Source organism: Mycteria americana, chromosome 1 (assembly GCF_035582795.1).
Source record: "Mycteria americana isolate JAX WOST 10 ecotype Jacksonville Zoo and Gardens chromosome 1, USCA_MyAme_1.0, whole genome shotgun sequence".
NCBI lineage: Eukaryota > Metazoa > Chordata > Aves > Ciconiiformes > Ciconiidae > Mycteria > Mycteria americana.
In genome coordinates this window covers 7814578-7829887 of record NC_134365.1, presented here as the reverse complement: position 1 = coordinate 7829887, position 15310 = coordinate 7814578, and the positions used below count along the sequence as shown (strand labels likewise).

The 15310-nt window shown below is 46.3% G+C and overlaps 1 protein-coding gene across 1 annotated transcript; it reads left to right on the top strand.

Moving 5' to 3' along the window:
* The first annotated feature begins 3397 nt into the window (after positions 1 to 3397).
* On the top strand, positions 3398 to 9648 carry LOC142421934 (phytanoyl-CoA dioxygenase, peroxisomal-like). The gene is made up of 3 exons (XM_075527231.1): positions 3398 to 4987; positions 5202 to 7915; positions 9023 to 9648. The coding sequence occupies exons 1-2, from the start codon at positions 4749 to 4751 to the stop codon at positions 5257 to 5259; spliced, it is 297 nt and encodes a 98-aa protein (XP_075383346.1). The 5' UTR covers positions 3398 to 4748; the 3' UTR covers positions 5260 to 7915; positions 9023 to 9648.
* Positions 9649 to 15310: the final 5662 nt, after the last annotated feature.

Here is a 15310-nt window from a genome sequence, read left to right as displayed (position 1 = left end):
GACAGCCCCCCAGCCCTGCTCAGTGGGTGATTTTGAGTATCCTGGTTCCTGCATCTCTTCCCATGCCCTCTGTATAACCCTGGCACTGATCCCGCTCTTCGGGAGATGTGCCATGATGCCTCTCCAGACTTGGACCTTCTCAGCCTGGTCTTTGCTTACTGCATGGGCCCAAGCGAATGATTTCCAGTGAGTTGGAGGCTCCTCTGTTGACTTTGCTGAGCTCTGGCTCACAGTCCAGCTGGTGCTCTCCCTAGGATTTCTGTGAGGACTTAAGAGTATCCCGTCTGGTTCACGACACAGGATTCGTGGAGAGACTTCACTGTCTGGCATTATTGGTGTAGCTGAGTTGACTGCAGAGGGAGCTGTGACCACAGAGAAGAGCTACAGGTGTCCATCAGATTCCCAGTTTCCAGACTGTGAATTTCTCTTACTACGGCTGGTAGAGAGAAGGAAAGGAAAGGAAGAACTTTGGCTTTGTTTTTAAAAATTTGCGCATCTCTGCCTATGGATTTAGGCTTAAATTTCCTCTTTCAGAAGAACAAACCTATCAAAGACCTCGCAGATCATCTAAACTCAGCAGTTTTCCCACCTGATGAGAGACTCATGTCCTCACTCCTTCCTACAACAACAGGTCAAGGATACTCCAGAGCCTGGGGGCGACTAAGCTTAGGCAAGTTCCCCTCAACTGTGTGCAAGGCAGCTCAGCTGCATCCTAGCAATGCCAAGGAGTCTGATCCTTGCCCCCTGAAATGACCCTGGGCAGAGCCAGATCCAGCAGGGCTTCTTGGCTCCTTCTCAGCAAAGCTACATGCTCATGGGTGCAGGACCACGTCCCTGGGAGAGTAAGGATCTGCAAGCACTTCCTCACAGGATATTTGAGCAAGGGCTGGCATCCAAAGGACGCTTCATCAGTTCATGTAAATGTGACCTCCTGTGTGAGGGGTCTACCTGGTAAGTGCTTTCTTGTTCCTGTTCCCACTCATCCCAGCCAGCAGAGATTCTGCAATCACAGGTTTCCAAAGCACATGCCCCACCAGTGGAAATTCAGCACCAGAAACTCACCTCACTCTCCAAAACTGGGCTTTTTGGAGAAAAAACAAAACCACAACAACCATATATTTCTTAGAGTTTGCTTTCCTGGCAGTACAGTGCAGCTGATTTGGGCATGTCAGGCAGGTGACTGCAGAGGGAGCTGCGGCCACAGGAGAGCTGCAAGGTCTTAACCAGTCTTCAGGTCTAAACTCCCTCTTCTCCTTTGAATTACACCCACGGCAGCAGGAAAGGGAGGAGGAGAGGAAAAGCAATAATTAACCAAGTCACCCACTGCCCCAAGCTTATTTTTTTCCAAGAGGAAACCTGCCCAGCATGCCACGGCCCCATGAAGAAGTAGTGCAGGAACCCTAGCGCTGTTCCCAAACACACTGCCCATCCCTCAATGATTTTTGCAATCCCAAAGTATCAAGCTATTTCCATCAGAAAGGGGATTTTTTTTTTGTTAGCCTGTGAAAAGCTCATGTGAAAAAAAGGAAGAGCCCTGCCAAAGGAAGGACCAAGTTCAGCCTGTGGCCTCCACATTTTTGGAATCAGAAGAGACTGAAGGAAAGCTGACCCCAGTTTGTAATGAGGACATAGTGCATTCAATCCACTCTTGGTCCTTGCAGCAAGAGCTGTATCTCCACCTTCCCTGCTGCAGCAAGTGCCTTGACCTGCGGGCTGTGAAGTCAGCCCAGGGAGAGGGGAAAGATGAAGGGACAACAAATTCCAGGAGGACAAGCCCCGCCTTTCAGCAGCGTCTGCTTCACAGTGTAGAGCTTGAGGGAAAAGTGAGGATGAACTGACTATCACATCGATGGCACAAGCTAGTCTGAACCGTGACATGGTGGAGCTAAAGTCCACTTTGCAGGAGCGGTGAGGCTCTGTGGTGCGGTGGCAACAGGGGACACGTGCAAAGATGTCAAAAATCATCTTCTGAACTGTGCTGCAGGTCTGTTATGGATCCACATTCAATCTCAATATTTATCTCCTCTCAAGTATCACTCACGGAGTTAATGTAGGCAGATGAGAGTACTAAGTGCACTGCTAAGGACAGTATACATTGAATATATAATTTTCAAGCATGTCCCAACTTGAGAAGAATACAAGACCTTTGCAACCTCTATTTGCAGCTCCCCATTTTTAAGCTAGCTTCACTTTTCCTTCTCTCTCTACTCCAGGATTTCCCCTCCAGGCTTTTTCTTTGCTAGCAGGGCACTCTTAAGAGGACAGGAGCCATCATGCTGTTTAACTTAGCAAGCTACCCGTGCCAGCACCGATGCGGTGCATGACTGAGCGTGCCAGGCGCTGGGTTCTGCACGCTTGTTGGCTATGTCCTCACAGCTATCACGGCAGCTGCAAATGAGCAGAGTACAGGAAAGGGAGCATGTAGAAGCATGCTTGACTTTCCCTACCTACTTCCCAGTCTTTAGCAACAAGCCCTCCTGTTCCCAAACCTTCCTGTTCCTTCACTCCTGCCCCTTGCCCAGCCAGGGTGGTGAGACCCACAGCTTCTTGAGAGGCTCATGGGCATGCACAGGCACCAGCCCATGCACAGGGGAGGTGACGAGGAGCAAATGGCACCTGGGGACTGTCATCCTGATGCTGCACATGCTGTGGTTGAGCTCCGCCTTGAGTGCTGTGCAGACCTTATGTGCTGAGCGGCAAGCTGGGCTCTTGGTGATGTCTTCTCACCATCAAAGTCATCATGGAAAAGCCAAACCCAAGCACTCAGCTGGACGCTATTCTACAGCGCTTATCCCTGCGGCTGGTTGCAGTCCCTGCTCCCGTATCCTTTCTGATCTGGGGCTGGGGTGGAAAGGGAGGAGGGGGGTGAGTGGAAAGCAGCAGTGGTCTCTGCATCAGCCATGTTGTGACCTGGATAGTGCAAGGCATGGTCTTCTTCCACAGCCTGAAATGGGGCATGGAGGATCCCGGATATGTTTATTGGATGCTTGATGTAAGAAAGCAGAGTGCTGCACTCTGTATCCCCAGCCTTCTCTCTCACCAACTGAAAGGTGTTAAGCCACGTTCACAATTCACAATTGCCTTTTCAAGACCTTTGCTCTTACACCTGTGAATTTATCTGCAGCTCTGAACTGAGCTGGGAGGAAAAGCAGCGTTTGTACTTGGTGACTTGCCTCAAACTGCAAGCACACAAGGGAGCTTACTTGCTGTGTTATTTGAGAGTTTGACTTTCCCAGGTTGATGTCTTTCTTTTTCTTGGATGGCTGGGGTGAGGAGGTTGTATGGAGAAGTCTGGATTTCCTGACTGCTTTGCAGGTTTTTGTTGAAGGAGTTTCTCCTGAAGAGCACAGGAACCGGGAGGAGAGAGATGGATTGGGAAAACTGAAAATGGCTTTTTTTTTTTTAATTTGACAATGTTCCCCAGCATCCTGCGAACAATAAATGAAGTTATTTGAATCTTGAACCTTGCTGTGCCAGTCTCTCCAAAAGCGTTTGCTTGCTTCTGAGTATACCCAAGTATTATATTGCCTGTTTGGTTGGCTAACATGTCTGTGAATACATTATTCCCAAAAAGGTGTGTGTGAGGGAAGGGAAAGCTTTAAATACTCTGTGTCTTCACCAAAATGAGCTGCCGGAGGTGGCAGCTCCTTCCCAGCCTGTGTACCTCTTGTTTTCAGTTGACCAAGCAACCCAAACTTGTCCTTTGAGTGTTGCAAGGTGGCAAGAGCAAAACCAGTGAGAGGAAGAGGCACTGCAAAGCCCAGGAGGAAGCTGTTCAAATGGGGTCCAGCTCTTGGTGGACTTGTCTGCTGTCCCCCCATTCTGGGAGGTGGAGGTGTGCTGAGGAGGGCACCACAGCTGGGCTTCAACCAGTGCCTGTGTCTCCATCATCTCTGTGAGGCTTGAAGAGAAGGGGAAAGACCCACCTGGAGGTTTTGTGGGTAGGAGAACTGGACACCTGGAGAACCTGATCGGCTGTGAGTCCCATTTCCACCCAAACTGGGACCCAAAGTATGGAGTGAAGCATTTACCTCCTGTTGAGCTTGGTGCAGCAGTGCCATCCATACAGGTGTCCTTTGCTCCGAGACCTGCTGTGGTGCTTTCCACCTTGCTCTCACTGACTGCTTGCACCCTGCACGTGCCTCTTCCTCCTCACTCTCCCCTGAGCTTTTCCCTTCTTACATCTCCCTCCTCAGCTGCTCTTCTCACCCCTTTTGCTTTCCTCTGACTTGCCACTATCGGTTGCATTTGTGTGCACGGGCTGTGTCCATGCTCACACCTCGTGTGACTTCACCAGGTAAGGCTTAAACTTTCTTTGTGTGAAGCTTCAATACCATGTACAAAGCTGTTGTGAGGCTTCATTGGCAAGGGGGGATAACTGTCCTCGGGGTGAGACTGTGCTCTCTCTGCCTAGCAGAATGCGGTCGTGCTTGTTTAAACTCATTAAAATGAATTGGAGGTTTCCTTTCTGTGTGCTTTCCCTGTGAGGCGTTGGGAGGGGTGTCATTCCTCTGCAGTAATGTTTTGATACTCTATTGTGCCCGAGTGTATATTCCTTAATTGATAGCCCAGATAACTTCCTGCTCCAGCAGCAGCTCAGCCAAGGATGTTTCAGTAAATTGTATCTTCATTCATACAAAAATAAAAAATCAAACATTGAATTTCAATTCCTACGTAGTTTTAATTATTTTCTTCCAGGTGCCTTCAGTGTCTGCTATGGGGAGAGTCTCTTGCTGATTCTCCCCTGGATGCCAGCTGGAGCCACCTGCCTCTCCCCAGCAGCCACCGATCCCCTGCATGGCACCGTCCTCCTGCTGGGTCTTGCCAACACTGCTCCCGTTGCTCTGCCTGGGAGAAAACTACTAACGTGTTTCAGCTATACCCTGGACAATGGTGTCATCACCATAGAGCAAAGACAGTTCTATGAAGACAATGGGTATCTGCTCATTAAGAAGCTCGTTTCTGACAAAGACATTGAGCGCTTCAGGTACAGGGCACTTGCCTAAGGTGCTGGGGGGTCCTGTGTGCAACAGCATCCCGAGGGAGCTCTGGGAAGCTGGATGAAGCTGTACCCTCCCAACATGGATGTGCGTGGTGTTGCTGGATACCTTCCTCTGTAGCAGTAGTGTCTTTGAGGAGAGTAATCTGGCTGAACATGGCTAAAATGTTCTCCGACTTCTCCAGTTCCCTCTGCTTTGCAGGAAGGAGTTTGTGGGGATCTGTAACAAGGAGGTGAATCCACCAGGAGTTCTGAAATGAGAGATGAGATCCGCAGACCCAACTTCATTTGGTCTGAAAAAAACAGTTAATAAAGTGCATGATTTCCAGGAAGATGAAGAGTTGTTCAGATGCTGTACTCTACCAGAGGTAAAAAGCCAACAGGGGGATGGTGGTGGGAGAACCTAGTAGAGATTTGTGAACATATGTATGTTTTAATGCCAAAGTGAAGGCAATGTCCAAGCTGGGCAGGCCAAAGTAACCCTTCTGGAAGGCTATGTGATGCTCTGTTCTGTACAGGCTAATACATGCTGCATCCAATATCAGATGGATTTGTACTTTGTGTTCATGTTGGGGTAGTTATCAGCAGCAGATTCCCATAACTTTTCATAAGATAAGAAAATATATTAATGTACATAATGTGTAGATACAGTTCTTCATGTATTGGCTTGTCCTGGATCCTGGAGTACTACAAAAGTCAGGTCGTGTTGGAGAATCAGAGCTGGAAATTTCATAGAGCTCTTGAGCTGTTGCCCTGGCAGTCATCCATCTTCGGCAATGCCTTGGCGTATACTGCAGCAGAGAAAGCGCTGTTATATCTAACCGCATGTTACATCTAAAACATTCTTTCCAGCTAATTTAATATGTTTCTGCAGTTTAGGTCTTTGCACCATGTTAACTGTCCCTCAACTATTTTCTTTAAAAGCAGTATTCAAGTTTCAAAAAGGAGCATGCAAAAATTAGACACCCAGCTGCTTATTCAGCCGTCTGCACTTGCATGAAGCCCCACTGTTCAAGACATTTTTTTTAGGCTTGACATTTCACATGTGTTGAAAACAAGTGCTTCCTGCAGCTTGGTAAAAGACAACAAATACAGAGAAGATCCTTTGCTTAGAATTTATGTGCTATTTTCCAGACTAATAGTTCAGACATGTCAAATTTAGTCTGACTCCTGACCTTGCTGACAGTGGTTGCACGCTCAGAGCTTTGATATGAAGACACGTGAATAGGTGCCAAAGGAAGGATTTTGAATCCTGGCTTTGGCTTCTAGTGCTGCAGATCAAAGTCTTACTTCATACAAGAGAAACTGAGGGAAAAAGGAAGTTTAATTAACTACATTACAGGTTTTTTTCAAAGTTGATTTGACTCTTCATAAGCTTTTGCAGTTCAGCAGAGCTGAGACCCGAGCTATTTCCTATTCTGAGGTGTCCAGCTTCTGCGCGGGCACAGAGTATGATGAGTTATTAAAACACTAAGTTTGTTCATGCCATTCCCAACAACTCTGCAGAGCAGCTACGGACCCAAGAACCATGTTTGGGGTCTCACTGTGCCATAGAGTGAGATTTAAACTCATTTGGCCTCAGAATTGAGTGCCAGCAAGGAGCATGCTTGGAGACAGCACTTCACCTGCAGCTTTGGAGCAGCTTCTTGGGACATATTACAACCATAAGTGACGTGATGGTCCCCAGGACAATTCTATGTCTCATCTAAAGTGCATGAAGAGTTTTTTCAGTGCGACAATATGCATTCCCCGTGTTTCAGGTAACCTGAGTTGTCTCCACCCCATGCATCAGGACTTGCACTATTTTCTCTTCTGGCCTGTGGACCGCATCATGTGCTTCTGAACTGCCATGGAGAGGGCCGACCAGGACGACTGCCTGGTCGTGCAGGCAGGGACACACAAGGAGCCCCTGAAGCCTCACAGCTATCCAAAGTGGGAGGCAGAGGAACACGGGGGGTTGGGAAGGGCGTGCATGTGGGGACCACATTTTGGCTGGCAGGTACACTCTAACACAGTCTGTGTCTGGGGAGCTGTCTGTCACAAATTGGACTTTGTTCACACTGATCAACCATTTTTCTCTATGCTTGCCAAGTCTGAAGACGCTTTCTCCTTCTCTGAATTCGTTCCTGCCAGGCAAGCATGTTTATTTTCCTGTAGAAGAAAACTGGATGATAAACAATTGACCAGAATTTAATTTCAAGCAATATTTTTCTCCTAAGCAAGGATGCTTCCTGACCTGGCTTAGTGTTGGTGATGGCTGTGCTTGGAGCGGGAGGCTGGACTTAACACCCCAGAGGTGGCATCAGGCAACACTTGCGGGGCTCCCTTGTGCTCTTCTCTGTTCTCTCCAGTGGAGAGAAGTTCCTACTTGTTTGAATTCAACTTTAGAAAGCAGATGAACATTTTAGTTGGTAATTAGATAGGATTTAGATGGGAATTTCTCATAGGGGTTTGCAGGTCAAAAGAGAAAGTGAGCAGAGAAGTCCTATCATATGTGTGTATGAGGTGCAGCTGGGGAAGCTGAGCTATCTGAGATGTGCAAAGGTGATCCAGAAAGCAGAGTGGACCATTCCGGTTCTTTATAAATGAGTCTGTATAACCGATTAGCAAGGCTTGTAGGCGAACATGCAGACTCTTGATCAGGTATATTGAATGTGCTACCTTCAAGAAAGAAAATGAGTAACCAGCTTTGCATCTCTTCTTCTACACTGAGAAACCAGTGTTGTTCTAATTTTACTGAATTATTTCCACTCTTTCTTGGTTTCTAGAGTCTGCCGATCAAATTTTTCCATGGGCTGCTGGATTACGATGAGAAGAGTCCCAGGGTTCATGTTGTCATGCAGAAGGGAGACACGGTGTTCTTCCATCCCCTGCTTATTCATGGCTCCGGACCAAACAACATCAGGTTTCTGAAAGGTAGGAAACCACCTCCAGATATAGCTGTCAATATTTGTTTAGTTGCTAAACACCATCAAAGTCTTCTTAACTAAGATCTGATTACAAAATAAGTGGGTTGATGTGGCTGTCTGGGTGCAGAGTAAGAACCCTTACTGAACACACAAGTCTGCTCTGACCCTGACTTCTCTGATTGCCACTCTGGTTGCTTGTAATCTGAGATCAAGCAGGTAAAGTATTGCTTTAGGTCGCGTGTGTCTGCAATCTGGGATGCACGAGCTTTTTTCCACCGGTCATTCGTAAGCGATGTCGTAGTGAGTGATGCCCAGTTTCCTCATGCAGAGTATAAGCTGTCACTTTGCCAGCTCAGAGTGCTACTACATTGACGTCAAGAACATGATCCCAGAGCACCTGGAGAAAGAAGTGATTGAATTTGGACATATAAAATATAAAGTGACTTCTGCCTCAGACCTTGCGGTAATCTTAAATCATGACCTTATCTTGTAACTAGCAAGAATTTTTGGCCTTCTGGCTGATAAGGCTGCTTCTTGTGGCTGCCTGTGCTGGCTGCCTGTGCTGGAGAAGTGCCCTTGCTCTCCAGGTGGCCCCTTCACGTCTCTGGAAAGCAGTGGAACTCTGCAAGTTCCTCCTCCAGCTCTGCTCATCGCCATTCCCACCTCTGAGCTGCCAAAATTGATTTCATCCACGTGCCTTGGTATCTTTCAGTGCAAATCAGCCCAGCTAGGGCAAACTTACGCCAGCAGCTGTTTAGGTGGCTCTAGCTGAATATGCAAGAATAGGTGGACACAGTTTATTCAGTAGCCATCTGTGGTGTCTTCTCTGCATACCACATGAATCCAATGAGCCTTGTGGCTTACTTCAAGTGTGGTTTTGTGCATCCAGATTTGTACCTTTTTATTTCATTTAGTGTTGTCTGTACTTTTCTATTGGAGACTTTGAAGAAACAATGAATAAGTTAATGGGTATTTTTATGAATACATGGCCAAACAGATAAGCTCATGCCAGGAATAAGCAGGAAACACTGTATCCAAAGATGGTGGCTTCTAAGTATTTTTTTTAATTTGTTTGGTTTTTATTGTTGGTTTTTTTTTTTTTTTTTTAATGCAGGGTGTTTGGAAGAAGAGAGCAAAGGTCGTGCAAGGAAAAATAATTAATTTTTAAAGTGGCCTCTGAAGACCAGGATGGAAAACCTGTGCCTGAGCATCAGCTTCTGAGTAGACAGATTTGTGTGCTTTTGGCCCTCTATGTAAGAAACTTAACCAAATACTGCATTACAAAATCATTTTATGCTAATACAAAATAGTTGCACTGAGGTCGAACAGCTGATGTTCTTCAAAGAAAACCAGACCTACAAAACCAGATTTGCTGTGGTTATTTTAGGTAATCAAAGAAAAATGGTGATGAGAGATGTGCTTTACTTCTTATTTTTTCCTAATCACTCTCTTGATATACTTTTGGGCTGATGCTCTATTAATTTATGGGTAATAATAATCTTAATAGAATTAGTTAAATGAAATTAATACTATTTAGATAAGATTCTACACATGATTGTGTTTTTAAGGTTTCTAACATCCTTTTTCCATGCAAAGTAAACACAGTGAATGAGAGTTTCATGCAAGTTTCAGTATGAACTCACATGAGAAGTCACTAGTACCGCTGACAAAGACATGGATTTATTTTTATTTTTGAAACAAAGATTAAATTAGAGCAAAACCATGTTTGGTGGCTGTGTCATATTATTTCTATGGTTCAGAAATTCTGCCGATGGGTGTGTGGTTGAATAACCAAAGAAGTGAACCCTGGAAAGGTAGGTGTTTGGTCTGAGAAAAACATCAGGACACTGCAGCTGAAAAAAACACCCAAAACCCAAATAACAAGTGCCTGTGTCCTGCCTGTCTTGCAGGATGTTTGGGCAACCGGGCACAGGGCAGGGCAGCTGAGAGCAATCCCGGTGCTCCTGCCACTGAGCCCTCCCGGTGTGGTTTGCAGGACTGGGGAGCAGTTCAGGGATGGCTCTTCTGTATTCCAGGAAATCCCGCTGCAGTTCAGCTCGATGCTCTGGCATGCTGGCATGTAGCTTCGGTGTGCAGGGCTGAACACCCTCTCCTGAAGGCTTCCAGCCCAGTGGGAGTTTGGCTTTACCACCATTACTTTGTCCAAAAACCATCAAGACACGTTAATGAGTGCAGAGCTGGTAGGTGCTTCCTTGGCACCATATTTCAGTGCAGTTATAAGTCTTTTTGCTAACATTAAAGTCAATCTCCTTGTTGTGAGCTAAGGCCATTTTTTCTACTTTTAAATCCCAGCAGACACTTCATGACTCTTTATTACAGCCTTTGCTCACAGATATGGCAATGCCAAAACCACGTTGGAGACAGCTTTGGGCAAACCACCTGCCGGTATCTCTTAATCTCCTCACTGTGTGACCATCCTCCTGTCCATGTCCTGGCTTCCACGCTGTTATAGCCAAATTTTCAGAAATCGGGGTATTGGTGCAGCCGTAGCTGAGTTATGCTGTGTCTGTGATTAAAAGCCAACTGTCCTAAGGAATTCTTATGTGAAATATAAAACAAGCTGCATCTGAAGGCCTAAAGGACAGCCTGTGTAGGGAAAAAAAGATGTGCATGCTATTTATGGAAGAGTTTTGTTTATTTTTAATAAGGACTTCTGTTGAGCAACAGGCATGAAGCAAGGTTTCATGCAATCAGTTTACACGCATGCATGTGGAGCAGATAGACAGCTTGTCCATGGGGTGTGAGGCAACCTGCATTGAACTAGAAGGTTTCAAGCCCATCATCTCCTTGCAAACATCTGGTCACCTGCACCATCAGGCAGGGTGCATGGTTTCAGGGCTGTGAGTGATGCTACAAGACTTAACAGGTCCATGGTTTGGTGGCCTGGTCTTCCCCACATTGCTTTGCCCTGTTGTGCTGTGTGAGGGTGAGCAGGAAAATTCAGGACCTGAGCATCAGGGACATGGTACAAACAGACCTGGCCCTGATTTTATCATTGCTCCATCCTCCCATTGAGTGTTTGTCCTCCTGACTGTAGTTCAAAGCTACAAGTGAGGGGAACATAGAGCTAAGGAAGGGTTCACAGAGGTGGTATTTTCTCCTCCAAGGCAGTGGGTGGATCTCCTCTCTGCACCCATGCCCAGCTCCCCTCCTGCTGGGGCTCAGGGTGATGCTCTCCGTGGAACACACACCTTCCCTCTGCATCCTCCAGCCCTGAAATGCAGGGGAAATGCTCAGAGCTTGAGGGGTGTTGTCAGTGACTTGAGCTGGAGAGACATTTTCTACAAAACAATTTTGAGGAAGGTTTTTCCATCAATGTCCTGATTTGCACAACAGCTAAAATTTTGTTCATGTCATTTTCAGACCACCTTTCCCCTGATGCATGCAGCCCTTCCTTTCCTTTTCTTTTTCCTTTCTGTTTCTTCTTCCCTTTCCTTTTCCTCTCTTTCTCTCTCTTTCTTTCTCTTTCCTCTTGCTCTCTATCTTTGTCTTCTTCTTGATCATGTACCTTTATCTTTCTTTTTCCTTTCCCTCCTTCTTCCTTCCTTTCATTCTTTCTTTCTCCCTTCCTCTCTCTCCCCTTTTCTGTATCTTTTTCTCTCATGCATTTGGTCTCTAAGCATCATCATATCTTTTTTTTTAATAATAAAAAAAGAAATTAAGTGTTTCCGTTATATATTTTGCCTCCTCTGTTGTTTCAAGACTCACTAAATTTGCACGTCTCCAGAACACCAAAGCTGCATTTCTCCTGGGAGCGACAGACACCCAAATGCCTGCAGGGACACATGCACTTAAATTCAAAGCACCAGTTCTCCACCAAAGGGGTGTCATGGCCATTCCCGTTGCAGCAAGTGTCCTCCTGCCCTGGCTCACCCCACATCTGCAGCCCCAGAAATCTGTGGTTGCCTTCTACCTGCAGGATCACTGGCAAACCCGAGGGCTAGCAGAGGGTGACCAGACCAGAGCACAGCACAGTTTTCATTCCTCCAACACTTCCCACAGACCAGTTTGGGCTGGACGGCAAAGGTTTTGCCAGGTCCATCTATGTCCATAAGCCTTGGTTGCATTTTTGGCCTTGGTGATTACTCTAATTCACAAGTGGTCCTAAGTGTAGTGACCCCTCTTGTGATTTTGATTATGTGTTTGCTAGTGTCTAGGGTATGGCCCTTTTTTTCTTAGGGATTCAATTCCAGAAATTCTCTGGTTCACACAAATATTTCAAGAATTAGAGAAAAAATGGGAAGCAGAAATCTTCTTCCCACCCCCAGTGTTTTTAAATACTGAAGTTTGAAAAAATAAGACCCCCCTCAAAAAAAAAAAAGGTGGAAAAATGGGATCCTAAAGCTTCAAAACCACAAGAGGTAAATGAAGAAAAATCCCATTTCACTGTAGTTTTAGCCCTTATGATTCTTTAAGCTGGTTTCATGGACGTGATAAGGTCCATTCATGATTTTCAGCACTTGACTGATAAAGCTGCTGCTGGCCAGCTTTATTAACAAAAAGCATACACCCTCTCACACCTAGGCTTGTAGTTTGGCTTGGGAGCTTTCCAGATATTCAGCTTCAGTCTTCAGCAATTGTTTCTATTGCTGTGTGAAAAAGGATTTTCTCAAGGATTATCCATTCTTAATCTCAAAACTAGAGGAAAAAATTCAGCCCAACCTTTCCAAGAAATCTCCCTTCCAGGCTAAGACCTGGCATGGGAAATTTCACCCCCAAAAAGGACTTCTCAAAAGCAGCAACAGCAAAAAAAAGAGTATGAGAAAGCATTTATTGCCACTGTTCCCAAGCAATTTCTAGGCTAAGGGACCCCACATTCAACTGCAGCCTTCTCTTAGAAGTGGAGCAGCAGTTTCAGGGATGAAAGAGCACTGAGATTTTTGAGAGGGATTTACATAACTCGCCAAATCTAACCAGGGTGTTCAAGTACTTTATCACCAGGATCTCCACAGGCCTGAATGAAACCAGACTGACAGTATTAGGCAGGTTTAACACACAGGGCATACAAGTCTTGGCAAGTAACTGAGGCCTTAATTTAAGAAGGTAATTAAGACCCCATGTAATTACTTCCCACTGCACATGCTGTGCTGCTGGTGTATGGGATGGGCTAATACAGGAGCACCAGGTGCCATGGTTTGCCCATTATGGGCTCTCATCCAGCCCCTGACCTCCTCTAAGCCACCCTATTTACTCCAGCTCTGCAAGGGAAGGAGGAACCTGCTAATTTTATGCTTGTTCATGTTCAGCGTTACATGTCCTCTCCTAAAATCAGCACGGCCAACACATGCTGAGTTATCCGGGGTTACAACGCAGGCACTCGCCTGGTGAGTACTCCCTGTCGGGACGGCAGCCTGCACCAAGGTTGCTTATTTTCATGTTTGCACGTGTATCCCATCCCCTGCACCTTTCCCAGCCCCTGTCTGTGCCTGGATAACCAGCCCAGATGTGTCTGTTCTCTAGCCCTTAGCTGCTGTGGGGAGAAAGAGGGAGCAATTACCTTTTCCCATGCAAAATATACCCCTCTCCTTGCTCCGATTACTCCCCTGCTCATTATGCAAGCGGTGTGGGTATCCTGAAGCCAGAGCTCCTCCTCTCTTGGCTCTAAGTCTATGAAGACAGAACAGAAAAATACAATATAAGCAGCTGTGCTGGGGAGGAAGCCACACGACATCTTGATACAGCAGCAAATCCGGCTGCCTGTGCTGAGAGCTGTCAGGCAGCCAACAAAAGGCATAAGCAAACACCAGCGCAGGTAGGAAAGTCTGGAAGGTATCTAACAGCAAGGTGCAAACTTAATAGTGAAAATAATTGTCCTGGAGAAGCCAGGTTCCCAGAGACACTAGGGATTTCCCTTCCCTCTGCATTTGCCTGCCATTCTAAAAGTCAGGTTTTGAGTTTTTGTCTGAGGGACCATGGACAAAGGTTATTTTGCCATTTTTGAGTCGCTGTTAGTCGTATAAATAGAAAAGAGCACTGATTGCTCAGGCTGTTTTTTCAGTCTGCAGTGGAGGACCCCAGTTGCACCTTGAGGCTCTCTCACATGGGCATTGCATGGCTGTTTTCGGGGCAAAATGAAACAGGATCTGCAACACAGCTTTGCACAGGAAATGAGACCAAGAGAACAGGAGAAAAGTTTTGCCTGCACTCTTGTCCCAGACATACTTAATTTTGGGAAGGAAAAGCCAAGCAGTGAGTGGGTTGAAAAAAAATAAAATGATGTGAAATGGCTGGGCGAGTCCAGCTTGCTGGGGGAGCTGCATGTGATGGCCCAAGAGACCATGAAAAACTGCCAGGCAAAAAGGAAGGTCCTTTAGCGGTGTATTTATTGTGAAAGGGTATTAAGTTTTCGATAAGCTGATTTTACTCAGGAGTTAATAAGCCTAAACAGGTTAGTGCAAAGGAAGAAAATGCTAAAGGTTTAATTTTTCTTCAAAGTGTTTGTAAAAATCCAAGGAAAGATAATTTGTGGCAGCAGGGCGAGGTGTTCTAAATTAACATTTCAGCAGTAGTTGAGGGCTGAGGAGAGGCAGGATGCTTAACTTACCTAAAAACCAAGACTGATGTTGTAGGACGTTATTACGAGAAAAGCTGGTTATCTTCCTGCCCATTTTGACATACACACAAGACATTTTGTAGCTGGAGAAACAACCTTGCAGACAGGTGGAAATTTGGCTGGGGAAAGGGCTGATTTATCAGCTTACTACTCTGCAAATCTTAGTAATGGCTCTGAGAATGCACATTCAGCATTACATTTCCAGTGTGATTTTGCTTAATGATTTAGGGGACATGGTAGCTTCAGCAACACCGCTGTCTTGGTTCACCAGCAATGCTAATGGCAGCAGTGGAGGTTTCTGTAATGTTAATCCAGTTTAATGCCTTATACCCACCGGTAGCGTTAGGGCAGACTCACATCCCTTGACCTGCGGGCTGCTCTCTTGCTAATACAGCCTGGCATGCAGTTGAGCTTCTTCGTTGAGAGGCTGGAGGTCTTTGTATCATCTTCCCAAAATTGGGACAGCTCCAGTGACAGTGTAGATCCAGCTGGGCTTCTCAGGTCACGCCTGAGCTGCCTCTCGTGGGTCTCTGCCTCTGCTCTTGCTCCCAAGCATTGGTGGAAACATATTGACTCGGTACAGACCGGAGACCCTGCAGGCTGCTCTGGCACAGTGCTGGGGCTGGGCGCTCACGTGGCAGCACACCCCAGTGGGTAGCTCCCCTCCTGCCTGCTTCTGCTGGGCTGGAGCCATCTCTGGCACAAGGAAAGTATCTCCAAAAATAGACTGAGGCACATAAAATCCATTACATCTATCTCCCCCACTCCTTGTTTACTGCTGGGGTTTAAGCAAAGCAATGGGCCTTGGCTTCTTCATCCTATTTTTGC